This window comes from Mustela nivalis (genome assembly GCF_964662115.1).
Source record: "Mustela nivalis genome assembly, chromosome: 19".
NCBI lineage: Eukaryota > Metazoa > Chordata > Mammalia > Carnivora > Mustelidae > Mustela > Mustela nivalis.
Genome location: NC_139038.1, coordinates 977,534 through 994,097, shown reverse-complemented (window position 1 = coordinate 994,097; position 16,564 = coordinate 977,534). Strand labels below are relative to the sequence as shown.

Below are 16,564 nucleotides of genomic sequence, written 5' to 3'. Positions count from 1 at the left end.
GCGTCCCACCACCTCCGGGGCCCCCAGGGAAGCAGCCCCATTGGGCTCAGCAACCATCGTGCTCCTGCTCTCTCTCCCACCGCCCAGAGGCTCTCCCAAGGCATGACCTCTGTGGTTTCTCCCCGCCACTGTGTCTCCAGCGCCTGGCCCCTCCTGGTCCTGATAGAGGGGGATGGAAGGAAGCTGGCCGGCCGGCAGAAGGGAGGAGCACTGCCCTAGTCCTGGGCTCTGACCCTCTTGTTGGCTGGGCCTTGGGACCATCTCAGAAAGGCGGGGAGCTAGGGGGCCAAGAGCACAAGTGCTTCTGGGCCTGGGGTCTGCGTCATTCAGGACTTTTCTCCTGTGGGGTTTCCTGCCAGCCCTGCCCAGGGGACAGCTTCTCGAGGTCCAAGATGCCCGGTCTGGGCTGGGCTCCAGCTTCAATCCAACCTCCTGAGGATTCCTGCCTCAGCCTCGCAGCAGCTGGCTTGGCACAGCAGCCCCCATCTGCGGCCCAACCCTCTCTCTGCAGTCGATCTGGTGCCCCAGGCAGGCCCCTCTACCCCCCAGGGAGGCCGTCCCAATGCCACGATCCCCGGAGTCTGCCAGCTCCCTGCTGGTATGTCTTCTCCTCCAGACAAAACTGAAATTCCAGAGACCTAGGCTCTGGCCCCGCCCTGGGCTCATCCGTGTCCGGGTGACCTGGGCTATCACAGGCCCTCCTGAGCCATGGTTACCTGGGGACAAAATGGGGTCCCCAGGGGCGAGGGTGAACCTTCAGGATTCCATGCAATAAGTCCACTGATGCTCGTGGAGAGCGCCCGGCCTGCCAATGGGCTCTCTACTTCCCAGAGGAAGGGCTGCTTCGGCCTGATCAAGCCCAGTGCCTGGACAGTGCAGACAGAGGGATGGACAGCTCAGTCCCACCATCACCAGGAAACAGCCCTGCAGGTTCCCTTGGAAACCCGCAATCCTCCGCCCCACACGGGGTCAGGGAAAGTGTTCCCAGGCTGCCCTGGCCTGGCCCAGCCCTGTCCACCGCCCCTCTCAAGCCTTCCTCACCCAGAACTGAAGCATGGGGGAGAAGCAAGCGGACTTGGGAGAAGCCCAGGTGCATCTCGCCCTGTGAATAAGGCCATCAGGGGAACCAGGCTTGGCTGACGGGCCAGGAAGACCCAGCCCAGGAGGGGTAAGGGGGTGGGCCATATGGAGGGGGCGACCTGTGCCGTGGGCACCACGGGGCAGGGAAGGACACTGGCTGGTGGCTGCTGTCCTTGGAACAACAGCCAGCAGGAGCTCCAGGCCACACCTGCCTGGGGTCCAGCCTGGCCGGTCCCCCATCTCTGGTTCCCCGGGTGGCCAGTATAGCCCAAGTGTCCCCTGAATGCTCACATTGGCCCGTGTGGATCCCAGGCCATGGCTCTAGCTCTCAGGCACTTGTCTGCATTTCTGCCCCTGCCCACCCTCCTTCAAGTGGGCACTCCTGCCCATGTCCCACCCCCATGGCAACATGGTCCCATGACCCTGTCACTGCACACTGGCCAGCCATGACCCCAGGGGCAGACTTCCCTCAGAGATGGACACAGGAGTTGCTCCCCACCAAGAGGGTAGTAAGTGTCTTTCTCTCCTCCCTCGAGGTCTCCCTCGAGGCTCCCCGTGTCCACGGCTTGACCTCAAGAAGGCCTGTGGTTTTGGTCTGGGCCCCTGGAAGTCCACTCCAAGACAGCCCCAAGAGGGAGCTGGTCTGGTTTCCCGCAGGCAGAGGCCCCACAGAGGAGCGCAGGCCCAGCAGCAACCCCAGCCCACGCGGGCCGCCCCTAGACACTGCCGCTCAGCACGAGGGCCGGCCACATAACCACCTGCAGAACCCCAGCTCCCCCAGCACATCTGGAAACACCCTTCCAATGAACCCCAACTTTGCTTGCACGGGCACGAGAAAGCAAGGCCAGGCCGGCCCCTCTCATCACCTCCCCCTCAACCAAGAGACTCAAGTTCACCCCCTATAGAGTTTCCCTGGAAGCCACAGCCCTATTCCTTCCAGAAGGCAGGCCCCAGCCCTATCCAGAAGCCTCCAGGCCTGCTTTCCCTCCTGGGGCATCCCTGCCCGGTGCCTGGCCTCCAGCCTAGCCTTGCAGACCCAGCCTGGTCTCTCCTGCCTCCCCAGACCCTGGGGGCCCCATCTCCCCTACCCCCCCATCATGCGACTGTCTCTGCAGCAGCCTCCTCTCTCTCTCTCTCTCTGCAAAACATGACGTTGGCAGTGGAAGGCAGCTGCAAACTCTTGTCAGCCTCCCATGGGCAGGGAGCTCTCTGTTTACCACAATGAGAACAGCCAGAGGGTAAGGAATGGGCACTGTGGCCCTGGCCTCAGGGGGACCAGCAGCTTGCAGCTCCCGCCTCTTGCAACACGGGCTCCGGGAACCCTGAGTGGCCACGTCGGAAGTCTGGCCAAGCCTGAGAGGCCCCAGGCAGGAACCGCAGGGGACAGTTCCGGCTGAGCCCAGCCCCCAGCAGGCCCCACCAAGGTGCCAGGCATGGGAGGGGCCCTCCAGACCTGCCCGCCCTTGGCCTCAATACCACCTGGTGTTCTCTGGTCAATGACCCATGGGGCAGAAGAACCGCCCAGCCAAGCCCAGCCCAAATCCCAGACCTGCAAAACCGTGAGCTTTAACAGAATGGTTGGGGTGGGGACAGAGGTGTGTTATGCCGCAGGGGTGCCCGGAACACAGGGTAGACAGAGTGTGAAGGCACAGACCCAGACGAAGGCCCTCTCCCTGTTACCACAGCATGCGGGGAAGCGGGGGCATTTGGGAGCATCAGCAACATCCCCTGCCATAGGGGGACACATGCAGGTCACCAGGCAGTGTCACTGGGGCAGTCACGGAGAAAACACCACGCAGCACCAGGGTCCAGAGAGGGAGCCCACCCCAGGTGGAAGGAACCCCAAGAAGAGACCCTCAATGGCCCTCACCTGTCACCCCTGCTTCGCTGCACCCACACTGGGGGGGGGTCTCTGCCTTCGGGGTCTATGTCTGGGGACCCCCAGGTCTTCTCGAGGACAGCCTGACACCTGTCCAGCACAGGCAGGGAGAGGACTCCGGGAAAAGCAGACAAGGCCCCAGCCAACTCTAGAGTGGGGCAACTGTGTGACCTCGACCAGAACCCCAACCTCTCTGAACCTCTCTGTCCTCCCCCGACCACAGGGGCAGTAATCACTACCCCTCACAGGGCTGTCGTGAAGTGGGGACAAGCAGACATCTGCACGTGGAGGGCTGGGCTCCTGGGTCACGGCCAGCATCTTCCTGTCTGACTGTTGTCATGGGTCCCCCTCAACTCCTGGGGCACATGTCACTTTCCCTCCCTGGGCCTCAGCTTCCTCCACTATTCAGCTAAGGGACTGGCCTCTATCCCGAGACATCCCCCCCGCCCCGAGCTCTTAGGACACAGGGTGTTTGCTCAGGAAGAAGGCCCCGAGGACTGCCTCCACCCTAAATCTGGTTTGTCTTTGGAAAGGACAGAAGGACAAGCCCCCAGGTCTGTGTGGGGAGCCCTGGGACAGAGGCACATGAATGTGGATCTTTGTTCTAGCGCTTTCCCCACCTTTCCCTGCTCTGGGCACCTAATCCAAGATGGCGTATGTCCTGGCTGGCCACATTCAGCCCAGTTGGTGACCCCCGGGGGGTGCGGGGCCCTCCTTGGGGACCCCTGCCACCCCTCGCTCAAGCTCAGCTCCTTCGACTTCAGTTGCTACACCCTGTGACCTGAGCCCTCCAGCTGCACCCAGAACCCCTTATCTTTCCATGACACATGTGCACACTGCCAAAGAGCCCAAGGATGGGATGTGTCCCAGGAACAGGCCCTGGTGCCCGCACCGTCAGCGCCACAGGACTGACCAGCTAGAAGGTCATGGTATTGGGAAGAGCAACTGACCGGGGCGTCTGATCCCAGCACAGGAAACAGCAAACCGCCAGGCCCCACTCCCCCCTGGGGTGGGTACCACAGCCCCATCCATCACTCACAGCCGCCCAGAAAGACATCCCAGCTCTGGGCAGGGACCCAGCCTGCCCTTGCCGTGACCCTGGTGTCCATGTGCACAAGTCGTGGGTGTAGAAGGTGCACTCACTGAGCCAGCTCAGCCTGCCAAGCCCACCCCGGGAGCAGCAGCGAGACAGCAGACGGCGGTGGTCCCCAGCTTGTGGCTCAGGCCCTGGCTGCCTCTAGGGTCTGCCTGGGGGATGAGGCCAGGAAAGCAGGTCACCCAAAGCCACAGAGGACAGCTTGGTGTCCGCAGGAGAGCCGCCACCAGAGCAGAGGCTATATCAGGTCTCCTCCAGACGCTGTGCACGGCGCCCCTCCCCCAGTGTCCCCAGCCCCCATGGCCACCACCCCCTCCCCAGGCAGGAAGGGGCCCAGATGCTCAGAGAAGGGCAAAGGGGGCCCGGCAGGCATGGCCCACCCCCTTATGAAGCCATCCTACCACCATAATGAAGACCTCATGTACCTCCAGTGACACTTAGCAAATCCAGGCACAAATAAATAACCCAAGTCCAATTGAATTAACCTTCAACTGATCAGCACGGCTAAACAAATTATCCTGAGGCCCGAACGAGATTAAAAGGCCTGGCGCAGACTGGGATCATTTGGCGGGAGGGTTCATTGGCTTTAACAAGTTTAAGCCAAATCTCCGGTGTTCTCTTTTCTGGTTTCAGGGCGCTCTGCTCCCCGAGTGCAGCCTTTGGGGGGCCGCGGCCCCTGGGGGTGCTGCAGAGGGAAACCAGAAGCACGGCGGCACAGAGAGAAAGCGGGACACCCCCCTCGTGCACAAGAGGCTGTTGCAGGACTGGTTCCCGGGGACGATGACAGAGCCCAGCCTGATTTCCCAGGAGACCAGCAGGTGCTGGCAGCAGACACCAAACTGTCCTTGTGGCCCAGACCCCCTGCAGCGCCACCGTGAGCCAAGCCCACCTTCCTTTGGCCCTAGGCACCCCCCCCAAGTCCAAGGCCTAGAGTGGGGGGGTTCTCCCTCCCCAGAGCAGCCCCTGCCCGCAGCACCACGCACGGGGACCCCACGCACACGAGGACCTGGAGTCATGAGACTCATAGACACAGAGAGCAGATGGTGGGGCCGGGGCTGGGGGAGCGGGCGTCACGGGGACAGGGTCTCCATGGGGGGGATGGAACATTCTGGAGCTGGACATGAGGACGGTGTCCCTGAACTGAACACTAAGAAATGGCTAAAGGGTTAAGTCTTATATTGATTTTACCACAGTTAAAAATTATCCCAGGGGCGCCTGGGTGGCTCAGTGGGTTAAGCCGCTGCCTTCGGCTCAGGTCATGATCTCAGGGTCCCGGGATCGAGCCCCACATCGGGCTCTCTGCTCAGCAGGGAGCCTGCTTCTCTCTCTCTCTGCCTGCCTCTCTGTCTACTTGTGATCTCTCTGTCAAATAAATAAATAAATAAATAAATCTAAAAAAAAAAAAAAAAATTATCCCCCCCCCCCAAAAAAAGCATGTGGCTTGTGATCCAACAGACAGGTCAGGAAGAATGAGGCAGGGTGGGCGGGAGTCCCCAAGGGGTTATCCACAGGGGAAGGCAGGCAGTGAAGGGGCTCTGGGGAGGGGGCCGGCAGCTACCGAGGGCGCACGGGGTAGGGAACTGGAGGCTGGACTGAATCCTGACCCCACGCAGCCCTGGGTCCCCTGTGCCACCACCCACACACCGGGGACCTGGTCCTGTCTCCCTTTTCTCTGTGGCTCCCAGGAAGGTCAGAGCTACACCTGAGGCCCCATAATAGCAAGTCTGGGGTGGGAGCAAAGACCAGTGTGCACCCCTCTGTGTTTGCATCGTGGCCTTGACTGTCTAGTCCAGCTTACAATTCCTGCTCCTGATTTCAGATGCCCCCATCTGAGGACTTACGTCCCTCCTGCCGCACGCACCTGACAGTCCCCCCGGGGAACTTCTTGCCCCTCTTACAGCGCAGCAGCACCGGGTCCGGCCCTGGGGACGGACTCAGCGGGTGCCGGGGACAACAGCTTCAAGGTCTTTGTGGTTAGGTGACCGTGCCGCTGGGGGGAAGGAGACACCCAGATACGACAGAGGCAGAGGCAGACAGAGACGGGGAGGGAAGGGGGAGCGAGAAGTTGAGACCTGAAGGACGGAGGGAGTGAGAGAGCAGATGGGCTCCTCGGGGATCTGCCCCCCCCCAAGAAGAGACAGGCTGGAGGACCAGGGGGCGGGAATCGCCGGGGGAAGCAGAAGCCCCGCTTCCCCGGGGGGAGTGAGGACCACAGGACAGACACCAGGGTCCCTCCACCCACACAGGGCTCTGCAGGCCTCAAGCGTTCTGTGGCCTCTGCTGCCCCCCAGAGGTGTTCGCTGGTAACACAGGCTCTCTCCGCCCAGCCTTCCCTGGAGGGGGCCTGCAGCCCTCCTGCACCTCCTTCTGGGCCAAGACCCAACCCAAACCGCCTGGGTTCTCCATGGGACTGTGGGCACATCCTCGGGGCACAAGGCTCCCAGGCCACGGAGGTCACAAGCATGCGTCCTGCCCCAAGTCCTTTCCTGACTATGAGAACAAAATACAACAGGGTCCACGTGTGCCGATGGACATGGGAAATGCCGGCACATCTACACCCGCTGCCCCCCGCCCCCAGGACCAGCTCCTGACAGTGTCACAACCGGCCTTTCCCACCAGGCCGCAGACCCTGTGTGCCCAGGGCCACCCCACTGTGGCCTCCCTCGGGCACCTTCCTCCTCCTTTCAGCCCCGATCCGCCAGTGCCGTTTCAGTGCCGACCTCTCTGCCAGGACCCGCAGCCACAGGCTTGCCACCTGCCCTCTCTTGGCAGCCCAGAACCCTCGCGCCAGCTCCCGGCTGCAAATGCTCAGCCCGTGGCAGCCTGAGAAACCTCTCTCTCCTGGACTGACGGACGACTGCAGCCCCTTCAGGGCATGAGGCAGGGCAGGCCCCAGTGGCGGCAGGAATCAGACCCGTGTGCCCCGAGGGGCTGTGAGTGACGTGGTCCGGGCAGGGCCCTGCTGGCGCCGGTGGCAGGCCACGTTCTCCATGTGGGACCCAAGGCAGGGTGAGACCTCCCGTCGCTTCTGCCGGTCAGGAGCCATGTCTGTTTGCTCCTACATGGTATTCACTCTTCCTTTCTGCGCAGACCCTGAGGCTGGTTTGCGAGGTATGGTTTCACGGGTGCAGACGAACCCTCAGAGTCATGTCAGCACAGCCACGGCCAAGGTGCCGATGGTCCCCTCTGGAGTCTGTTGTCAAAGCCATCCCTGAATCCCAACCAGCCCCGGGAACCCACTTTCGGTTCTAATAAGTGGGCCCTCGCAGAGCCCCAGAGGCGTGGTCTGTACTCGGCTCCTTGCTCTCAGCACAGGCTTTGGGGGTCCCCCCGTGCTGTTGCAGGCACCACTAAGTCCTTCACGTCTTGCGAATACACAGCAGCCTCCCATCACATGGACGCACCCCTCTGTGTCGGCACGCCCCTGCCGAGGGCGCGTGGGGTGCATGGGGGTCTTTTGCTGGCTGTAGACCGAGGAATGGCCCTGCCGGGACACATGGGAGGTGGTGGTCACCTCTCCAGGGAACCGCTAACCCGCTCTCCAGAGTGCCCGTGACATCCCATGTTCCCGCCGGCCCTGCACGCCGCCGGTTCTTACTTGGCTCAGGTCTGCATCTTGTTGCATCTGGAACCTTCCAGCAGGACTAAGTGTCTCCCTGTGTTATCAGTTCTGCACGCACAGAACTACAGGCAATTTGGACTCAAAATCCCCCCAAACACTTTGCGTCCAGCCCCCCAAATGCAGATATCCCCCCCCATACCCCAGCCAACCGATCACCTGGTCTCCATCCCCTTGAAAGGGAGCATACTCGCTACCTCCCAGGCGCGGTCCTGGAGTTTCTGGTCGGCAGGTCCTCAAGCCGAGGTCGGCTCTCCTCGAGCCTCCACCTGGAGCAGTGGAGCAGTCCACAGACGTGGAACAGGCTTCAGAGCCATGAGGCCGCCTCCCGCCTTCCCAGCCAGCTCCATCCGGTCCCTGCCGGGTCCCTTCTGCCACAGTCTCTGGGCTGCCTCTTCCTCCAGGGCCCCTTTTGTGCTGCGCAGCCGTTAAGACTGGATGAGAGGCACCTGAGGGCCACATGGCCCATGTGCCCATTTTACAGTTGAGGGTTTATAGCTGGAGGCCCAGGGAGGGGAAGGGAATGGTCCAAGGCCACAAGTGAGCCCACCCTGGAGACCCGGGTTCCCTCAACCTCGTCCTCCTGGCTCCTGAGCCCCAGCCCCTCGAGCCGAGGCTTGGCAGACCCTCGACCCCCCCCAAATGCGGTCCAGTCCAACAAGCGTGTTTTGAGGCCCCGTGTCACTCAGCACTGGCTTCCCTCTTCTGGTTGGAAACAGAGCGGAAGCCGGGCCTCCATGCGGACAGGCGAGCTTTGCAACAGGTTCCACGCCGGGGAAAATAACTGCTTAAATTATTGAAAGAAAGGCTTCCCGAAATTGGGCATGGATTAAGGTTTCATTTATTAAGGAGCTAAACAAATACATGGGTGCAAGGCCGTTGTCAGCATTTCTAAGGAGGCCAGAAAGTCTCGCTCTGGGAACAGAACGTTATACCGGCCAAGCTTTACTGAATTCGAGGGGGGTCAACGCGCCGTCCAGAGCTCCCGGGTCCAGGCGGGCAGGGAACCGGATCCAAAAACAAGGGGTTTTTTTAATGTTTACTGTGCGGCGTTAAGTGAAAACAGTCCCACCCGGGTAGCCCACACAGCCCTTGCCTCCCACGGCTGAGCAGAGGCTACACCCAACAGGGAACACCACCGGCCTCCAAGGGAAAATGATGTTGCTCCTTCTTACCCTGTGCTGCAGACGTTCCAGAAAAGATCTTTAAATGCTCCCTGGGAAGAGGAGCTCCTTTCTGGAGGAACCGCTCCCCAGATCCTTATAAACTGGACTCAGTTTTAATGGTATTCATTAATTTCCCTTGGGAAAAATTTGAATTTTACAGACACCCGGAGTTTTGTTTTTGTAATAAAATATATGCAATTGTCGATTGGTTGCCTTTAATCTTTTTTTTTTTTCTCCGAAAACCTTGGCGGCCTGTGTTTCTTATATCCCCAGCCCCCCTCCCTCTGCTTGGATAAGCCTGGTTTGGAAAAAAAAGTTAATTGTTCATTGTTTTTCCAGAAAACCGAGTGCTGCTGAAGGTAATTTCTGTCTTGTGGAGAACCCTAATTAGAACCGCTTCTGATTCCGTGCCACTGCGTGTTCGAGGGTGTCCGTGACCGTCATGCATGGCATCACTCCCTGCTGAGGCACAGAAAGGGCAGACGTGGGCTGGGGTAAATGTGGGACCCCCCCAGGGCAGGGTGTCCCCAGCCTTGGCGGCAGCTGGGACACCACCCAGATTCGCAGATGGCTGTGAGGTGGACATGCCCACGTGCCTGCCCTTGCCACCCCTGGGGCTTCTCATGCCCACTCTGTCCTAACCCTGCCCGGGCATCCTCCAAAACACCACCACCTTTCCCCAGGGACAGGATCAAGGCATGAGGACCTCACAGCCTTGGCAGCATCAGGGCCCGCAGTTAGATGTCTCCCGAGCCGTCTTGGGGGCATTAGGGGACCGGGCAGATGGGTAAACATGGCCATGCAATGATGTCCGCTCCCCACATACGCCCCCAGTGCAAAGGCCACCAGTCGCACGAGGTCCCGTGAAGGGAACGCAGCTGGGGTGTCCACCAGGCCCTTGCATGTGACCTCGTTGAATCGTCCTAGTTACCGAGCAACCAAGAGCTGGTCTGTCTGAAGGAGAGAAGCCCCCAGTGCCTGAGGGGCGTGCATGACCCTGGTCCACACTGTGCTGAGTGGATGGAGCCAGCCACGAAGGCCACGTGGCTTGCGGAGGCTGGGGGGGGGCTTGCTGGCGTTGTCCACATGGGCAAATCTGTGGAAACACAAAGCGGGTGCGTGGTTTCCGGGCGGTTGGGAGGGTGGGGCGCTCAGATAGTTGGTTGGGTCCATTATGATCTCCTTCGATGTGGTTGCTGACAAGGACTGGCTGACTCTCATGTGTTGGGGGAGCTGCTTGTACATGAGCTCGTTTCCCCAAGTTTCCACAGGGTGGTTGGTTCAGAGACAGGCGTGTGGCCCAGGCTGGTCTAGGGAGACTGGCCTGGATGTTCCCCGGAGATTGTGGGGAAGAAAGCGACAGCAATCTTGGAGTTGAGAGATGGAGAGAATTGTCGGAGTGCCTGGGACTTCCCAGCTGCCCAGTGAGCCTGTCTGTCCTCCTTTGGAGCAAAGGTGTCTGTCCCCTCTGCCTGGAAGCACCCTAATGGAAACACCTCCCCTCATGCAGTCCTAAGTCTCCACCACCTCACGGGGGTAAAATGCACTTATCTGATGCCATGTCTCGGGCCTGCATCACAGGCATGATCCCCAGCTCTCCGAATCCCCAGGTCCTCGTAGGAGACTGGCTGGGACACGTGAGAGGGGCAATCATTTCCACAAGTAACACCTCCACCTGTCACACCGGTTCACTGCCGGTGTAGACACTGCTGTGTCTACGAGCCCCTCCCTTGGTCAGACTCCCGGGCCACAGCAGAGTCCCTCGCTGGGGCAGACGGGGCTGGGGGCGGGGGGGGGGGAGCATGGACAGCAGAGACCCTCCCTCTGGCAGACCCGGGGACAGCAGCTCAGAGAGCCTCCTGCAGGCAAGGAGCGTGCAGACCTGCCGCTCAAGGGTCTCGGAGTCCCCGAGGCTGATTTGTTTTCAAGCCGTTCCTCACCCGGCATGTGGAAGCAAGATGTTACTCACCTGATGATGAGAAGACAGATGATTAATAATAAAGGTAATAAATAATGCACATATGTGTAAGTAAGTATGAAAATACGTAAAGTCAGAGCTAATTCCATAAAGTTCCAGGAAATCACTACTGCCAGGCCGGCACACGTGGCCTCTCCATTTCTGAGCCAAGAAGCTGAGGCCCATAGGGAAAGTTGCCCCATGGCACCATTAGTAAGGGCCGAGGGGGTAGATTCCGGAAACTTCCAAGGCTGACGTCTTGGGCACATGAGCCCACGGAGGGAAACAGAGTCATCACAACACAGAGCGTTTCCCAAATGCATTGACCGTTTACAAGACTGGGCTCCCTTGAAGTGCCCCTCCGTCTCCCCCACCCCACGCACAGGCACAGAGCTGCAAGTTCTGGAAAGCACGCTGTGAGGCTGTGGGCGAGCGGCGCATGGGGAAAGATGCGAGATTTCAGAAAGCTGGTGAAGGTCAATACCGGGGAACGTGGCGGCAAGTGTGGGAGGGCCTGGCAGTGCCAGACAGGCAGGCGGCAGGGCCGGCTGGTGAGAGGACAGCATTCCAAGGGCAGACGTGCATATCACAAGATTAGGAGAGGCTCTGGGGTAAATGGATGGCGCCCTTGGACCACCCTCTTCCCTACACAGCTGGGAACGTTGCTGTTGGAGGATTTGTTGGAAAAATTATGACCCTGCCAAACCAGCACTTGGTTCTTTGGTGGCACAAATTAACAGAGGATGACATTCATAACCTAGAATTCCTTGAATACAAGACAATTTCAAGATATTTTCCTTGGCCACCACTTTTTAAGATAAATTCTCGAACCCTTCTGCCCCACCGGTGACACTATTGCTACTTAGCTCTCATTTTAAGTGAACTCACTTAAGGGAATTCGCCTCCTCCTGGAGAACGGCCAACTGCAGGCAATGAGCTGGGCCGGGTTACTCTAAGTGCCCACGTCCTGCCCACACATCCACTCCCGCTGCCAGGAAGCCCCTCCTAGACTTTCCAGCTCCTTTCTTTCATATGCAGCCTCTTCCCCAGATCTAGACCAACATACAGGCGACAGACCCTGACATAACTGCTTAAGTGTCATCAAGACACCCGCCGCTCTGCTCTTGCCCATCTCTTATGGTGAGAACTTTATGTCAGAGTTGGGTTTGGGGGGGGGGGTGTCAAACTTGTGTCTATTTGCATAGAGAGAATGCGTGAATAGGTGAACAGCAGTAAACTCGCCTTTGGAATGTTTCCCACAGCAGAGCAAGGAATTGGCCATTTGCTTTGAGGTGTGTGTGGGTGGATGTGGGTTTAAATTTAGCCCCAACAAAAACACTCTCCAGAGAAATTGATACCCTTCCTCCTTTTTGAGTATTGGCACCTGGAAAGTCATAATCTTTCCCTCTGTGAGCCTGCTGCAAGAAAGCTCAAAAGCGGGTTCCTTTTGATTTTTATTTCTATTTTGATAATGTTTTGTATACATGCCTTTTATTTTAAGCCACCAGAAATCGTTTTGGAAGGCACATGCTTCATTGGACTTGACACGGGTTGTCTAAGGAGTCATTAAAGCAAAGATTAGGGATGCCAAGGCTTCCTCCAGGGCTCAGTGGGGTGGGCAGACCAGGTGGAGGGGAACCGCAGGGGCTGTCAGGAAACTGGAGGGCAAGGCCTCGGAGTGGGGGGGTGCTGAAGTGCTGTCACTCACCTAAGGAGGGGTCTGCAGGCTCAAGCTACCCCAGTATCAGTGCAAGACTCCCCCACCCTGACAACACACTGCCAGCGTGGAGAAAGGATGAGCCCTCGGGGGCTCTCAGAGGAGGGGGTGGACCACACATCCTCTTGCCACAGGGGCCACCCTGGCCCCTTCTCCCCCTACCTGGGCACCTGGGCGCAGAGCCCTCAGACCAGTAACTCAGGGCGAGCAACAGAAGCCCGGATCCAACCCTTACCAGCTTTAGGACCCGGGGCAAGCTTTCCCAACCTGAACAGCCTGTCTACAGGACACTTTGCACAATGCCTGTCACCCACCGCAGCCTGAGGTATCTGATGGATGGGAGCCAGAAGGCTGGCTCAGATGGCCCCCCAGGGCTGGGGCCCACGGGAGAGTGGGATGGAGGGCTCGCGTGCGCCCACACACACACACACACACACACACTCACACACGCAGAGCTGGGTGCCCCCGGGGAGTGGGGCGGTAAGCTTGCCCTGCAGACTACCTCGGCAGAGTGGGGAGGGCTCGCCTCCGCCCCGCAGCTCGCCCAGGAAGGGCTGGGGTCCCCGGGAGAGGGGACGAAGGGCTCGCCCCCACCACGAGCTGCCCCCGCCCCCGACCCTACGGCCTCGGCCTCGCCGTGGCGCCACCGCGCCGTCCCCGCATCCCCGCCCGGGCCAGCAGGACACCCCGTGCCCTGGCTCCGGGATGGGACTCCCGCCGGACACACCCAAGTCCCTGTGCCCGCTTTCCGCGGGGCGACCTCCGCACTGCTCCGCTCCCACAGCCCCAGGGCCGCCAAGTGGGGTAGGGATCCCACAGCCAGGCAGCCCCCCGACCACCGAGGACACCCCGGGGGAGCAGCCAGAGGCCGGGTGGCCGAGACTCGCGGGTGGGGGATGCAGCCCCTCGCCCAGTACGGCCGGCCCCTCTCCGCAGCGCGGAACCGCACCGCTGACGAGCCAGAGACCCCGCCGGGACCGGAAACCCCCAGGCGCACTTCCGGTGAAGTGTACGCAGGGCCGGTGGGCGGGGCCCCTGCGGGGGCGGGCCCGCGTCGCCCACCGGGCGTCACTTCCGGGCGCGGCGCGGTGAGCGCGGGCGGCATGGCGGGTGGGATGGGTAACGAGGGCGCCCCGCGGGGCCCCCGGCCTCCCGCCGCCCTCTGGCCTTAGCCCGCGCGGGGGTGCTTCCCTGTCCTGCGGGGCCGGTCGTTTACCCAAGCGGAAGGGGACGCTCAGAGGACGGCGGGGGCGCGGCCACCTGCTGGAGCCCGGGCTTGTGCGCCTGTGGCGGGTGGGCATAGAGCCTGGTCCGGGGACAGAGTCCCGCGAGTGCCCCGATGGCCCGCCTTCTCGGCGCAGCCCGCACGTCTGCACACGCGCGCCCTGGAGCGGCTTCTGAGGGCCGCGGGTGAAGGCGGCGGGCACGCGCGGGCGCCTGCTCCGGTGGGTTTGCTCGGGTGGGCGTGCTTGTGCCTCTATGCGAATACCAGGCGGTGCTAATGCTGGAGCACGAGCACCTCCGACACGGTTTGAGTGACCTTTTTTCCTCTCTTTGCTTGGTAAACATTAAAGTGCCACTGAAAAGACCCATCCATGGAAGGCAAACCCTTGCTGACTTCCAAACAGAAGACGGAAGTGGTGTGTGGGGTCCCCACGCAGGTGGTCTGCACATCCTTCAACAGTCACATCCTGGTGGTGGTGACCCAGTTCGGGAAGATGGGTACCCTGGTCTCCCTGGAGCCCAGCACCGTGGCTGGTGACATCAGCAAGCCCGTGCTCACCACCAAAGTCCTTCTTGGGCAGGACGAGGTAAAGTGGTGGGAAGGGGACCCCGTGCTGGAGGGAAAACTGCTTGTGTGGCTGCGGGTTGTGAGTAGGGTCTGGAGCCTGCAGGCTCCACATTGTTTTCTGAGGCCTATGTAGCTGTGAGGGCATTTGGCCTGCCCTTGGTGCATGCTTTCCCCAGTATATCAGTGTTTTATCTAGCAGAGAGGCAGTACTGATTTCGTAAAATTTGACCCTCTCGTGCGACCTTGGAGCCGGTGAAATTTGACAGACCCCATGCCAGCCCTGTAGAATACCTTCCATGATTCCTTCTGGATGACAGCCCGCCAGAAGAGAGCAAGGAATCATAAGGCACCACGGAAATGAGTGTAATGGTGCCTCTCTGGTGTTTTGTTTAGGACTGGAGTGTTCTGAAGTCGGTTGAACGCTAAACCAGTGTTGCATTGAACTTAGATGGAGGGGGTTGATTATTGAGGGTGCAGGAAGTCAGGAGGGTTCCTGAGGGACTCTCTGTGAAGGCACTAAGGAAAACAGATTTGTCACAATTAAAATGGTTTCTCTCCTTCCCTTTACCAGCCTCTCATCCACGTCTTTGCAAAGAACCTGGTGACGTTTGTGTCTCAGGAGGCTGGAAACAGAGCGGTCCTCCTGGCCCTGGCCGTGAAGGACAGGAGTGTGGAGGGGCTGAAGGCCTTGAAGGAGGTGATCCAGTCCTGCCAGGTGTGGTGACCCTGGAGGCAGCAGCTGTGCCTGCTACTCAGCGAGCCGAGGGGACACGCGGATACTCTCTTGATATGGAAGCACTCCCTCGGTTAGACAGGAGGAGCAACTCTGGCTTAGCTCTAGAAGCTGGAGGAAATACGCCCGTCCCAGGCAGACCCGTACTTTGGGCACTAACGTACCCGCGGATGGAGGAAAGCTGAGGAGTGTGTCTTGGGGGGTTGTGAACGGTTTTTACTAGGGTCCAAATAGCTGCGTGTATTCGAGACTGAGAGATGAGTCATTAGGTTGGAGTCCTGGCCCTCCATGTGCAGTATCTGTCGTTGAAGGAAATTTTTTTTATTCACAATAAACGCCTATCCCCAAATAATTCACCAGCCTTCCTGGCGATACTGAGAACTAGCATCCCACGGTGCAGGACACTATGCGGAAGTGGGAGGAGACCTTGTTTAGCAAGGTTCACACGCTCTACACACTTCTTTTGCTCCGACTTCTCTGACTTCTCTGGACAGCTATGAACTTCCATTCCGCAAACATCCCTTACTGTCCTGCTGCATGACAGGTCCAGTGAGGCGCTGGCTTCGGGATGGCGTTTGCCCTTGTGGACAGCAGCTCGGACCCTCTGGGCTGGTCCTCATCCCCCACTAGTGGCGCATCGCTGTCCATGTGCCTGCCGTGTGAGTCCGCCCCACAGGATTGGAGACGAGAGGATGCGGGCTCGGGGTCTGGAAGCTGGGGTCCCAGTGTAAAGAGCAGCACCCAGCTAGCTTGGTCAGTGGAGCGTGCAACTCAATCTTGGAGCTGTGCGTTCCGGCCCCACGGTGGACCTAGAGATGACCTAAAAATAAAGTCTTAAAAGAGATCTCTGTACAGAAAACACATTGGGTGGCGTCCATGTCCTCATAAGATCAGAAGGGGATGTTTTTATTTGGTTTCCCTCAGAATCAACAGCTTCTGAGACCCTGAAGTTCTTGACTTTAGAAACTGCTCTCCAAGAGGCGATGAAAGGACTGGTTCAACCTGCCAGTCTGGTCTAGAGGCAAGCATGAGTTTGCTGAAGATGAGACAGAGGGAAAGTTTTCAAGGGCTCATTCTGTCAGCAGACCGTGCCTATGAAATATCACCATCAGCCCCACCGTCAGCCCTGTCCCGCTGGGAGCACAGACTGGCTGACAGTGACCGCAGGAGTCACCCATGGGACTCCTGCCCACTTCCCAGAGTGGGTGCCGATGCTTGAGCAGGGAAGGCCCCTCGTGCTGCTGCTGCTGCAGGGAGCCTGGGTGATCAGGGGAAACAGGCAAGCCCGTCCCTGAGAGACACAGGGCTCCTTTGTGGCCAGCTCTGCCCCACCTCCCGACCTCTTGGGCAGATTGCATCCAGCCTGGCTGCTCCTACCCAACCTGTGTCCACACTGCCATTCCCCCGGTTAGACTGGCCCTCAGCCCCACTTGGTGTGTCCCTTGGCAGGACTGGGACCAGGGTCAGGTCTAAGGACACAGGAGCCAACTGAAGAAGGGAGGAGATGTTCACACACATGTGGACC

The 16,564-nt window shown here is 59.7% G+C and overlaps 1 protein-coding gene across 3 annotated transcripts; it reads left to right on the top strand.

Annotated features, from left to right (window-relative positions):
• Window positions 1-13,520: 13,520 nt before the first annotated feature.
• On the top strand, window positions 13,521-15,391 carry PSMG3 (proteasome assembly chaperone 3). 3 transcript variants are annotated; one of them, XM_082714012.1, is made up of 3 exons: window positions 13,521-13,602; window positions 14,089-14,325; window positions 14,878-15,391. In XM_082714012.1, the coding sequence occupies exons 2-3, from the start codon at window positions 14,110-14,112 to the stop codon at window positions 15,028-15,030; spliced, it is 369 nt and encodes a 122-aa protein (XP_082570138.1). In that variant the 5' UTR covers window positions 13,521-13,602; window positions 14,089-14,109; the 3' UTR covers window positions 15,031-15,391. The 3 variants fall into 3 exon arrangements, with proteins under 3 accessions (XP_082570138.1, XP_082570136.1, XP_082570137.1); XM_082714010.1 differs by having other exon boundaries at window positions 13,585-13,959; XM_082714011.1 differs by having other exon boundaries at window positions 13,587-13,807.
• Window positions 15,392-16,564: the final 1,173 nt, after the last annotated feature.

Coding starts and splice junctions, on each gene's coding strand:
- PSMG3 (XM_082714012.1), top strand. CDS start 14,110: ATGGAAGGCAAACCCTTGCTGACTTCCAAACAGAAGACGGAAGTGGTG. Junction 14,326..14,877: donor TCCTTCTTGGGCAGGACGAG/GTAAAGTGGTGG, acceptor TCCCTTTACCAG/CCTCTCATCCACGTCTTTGC.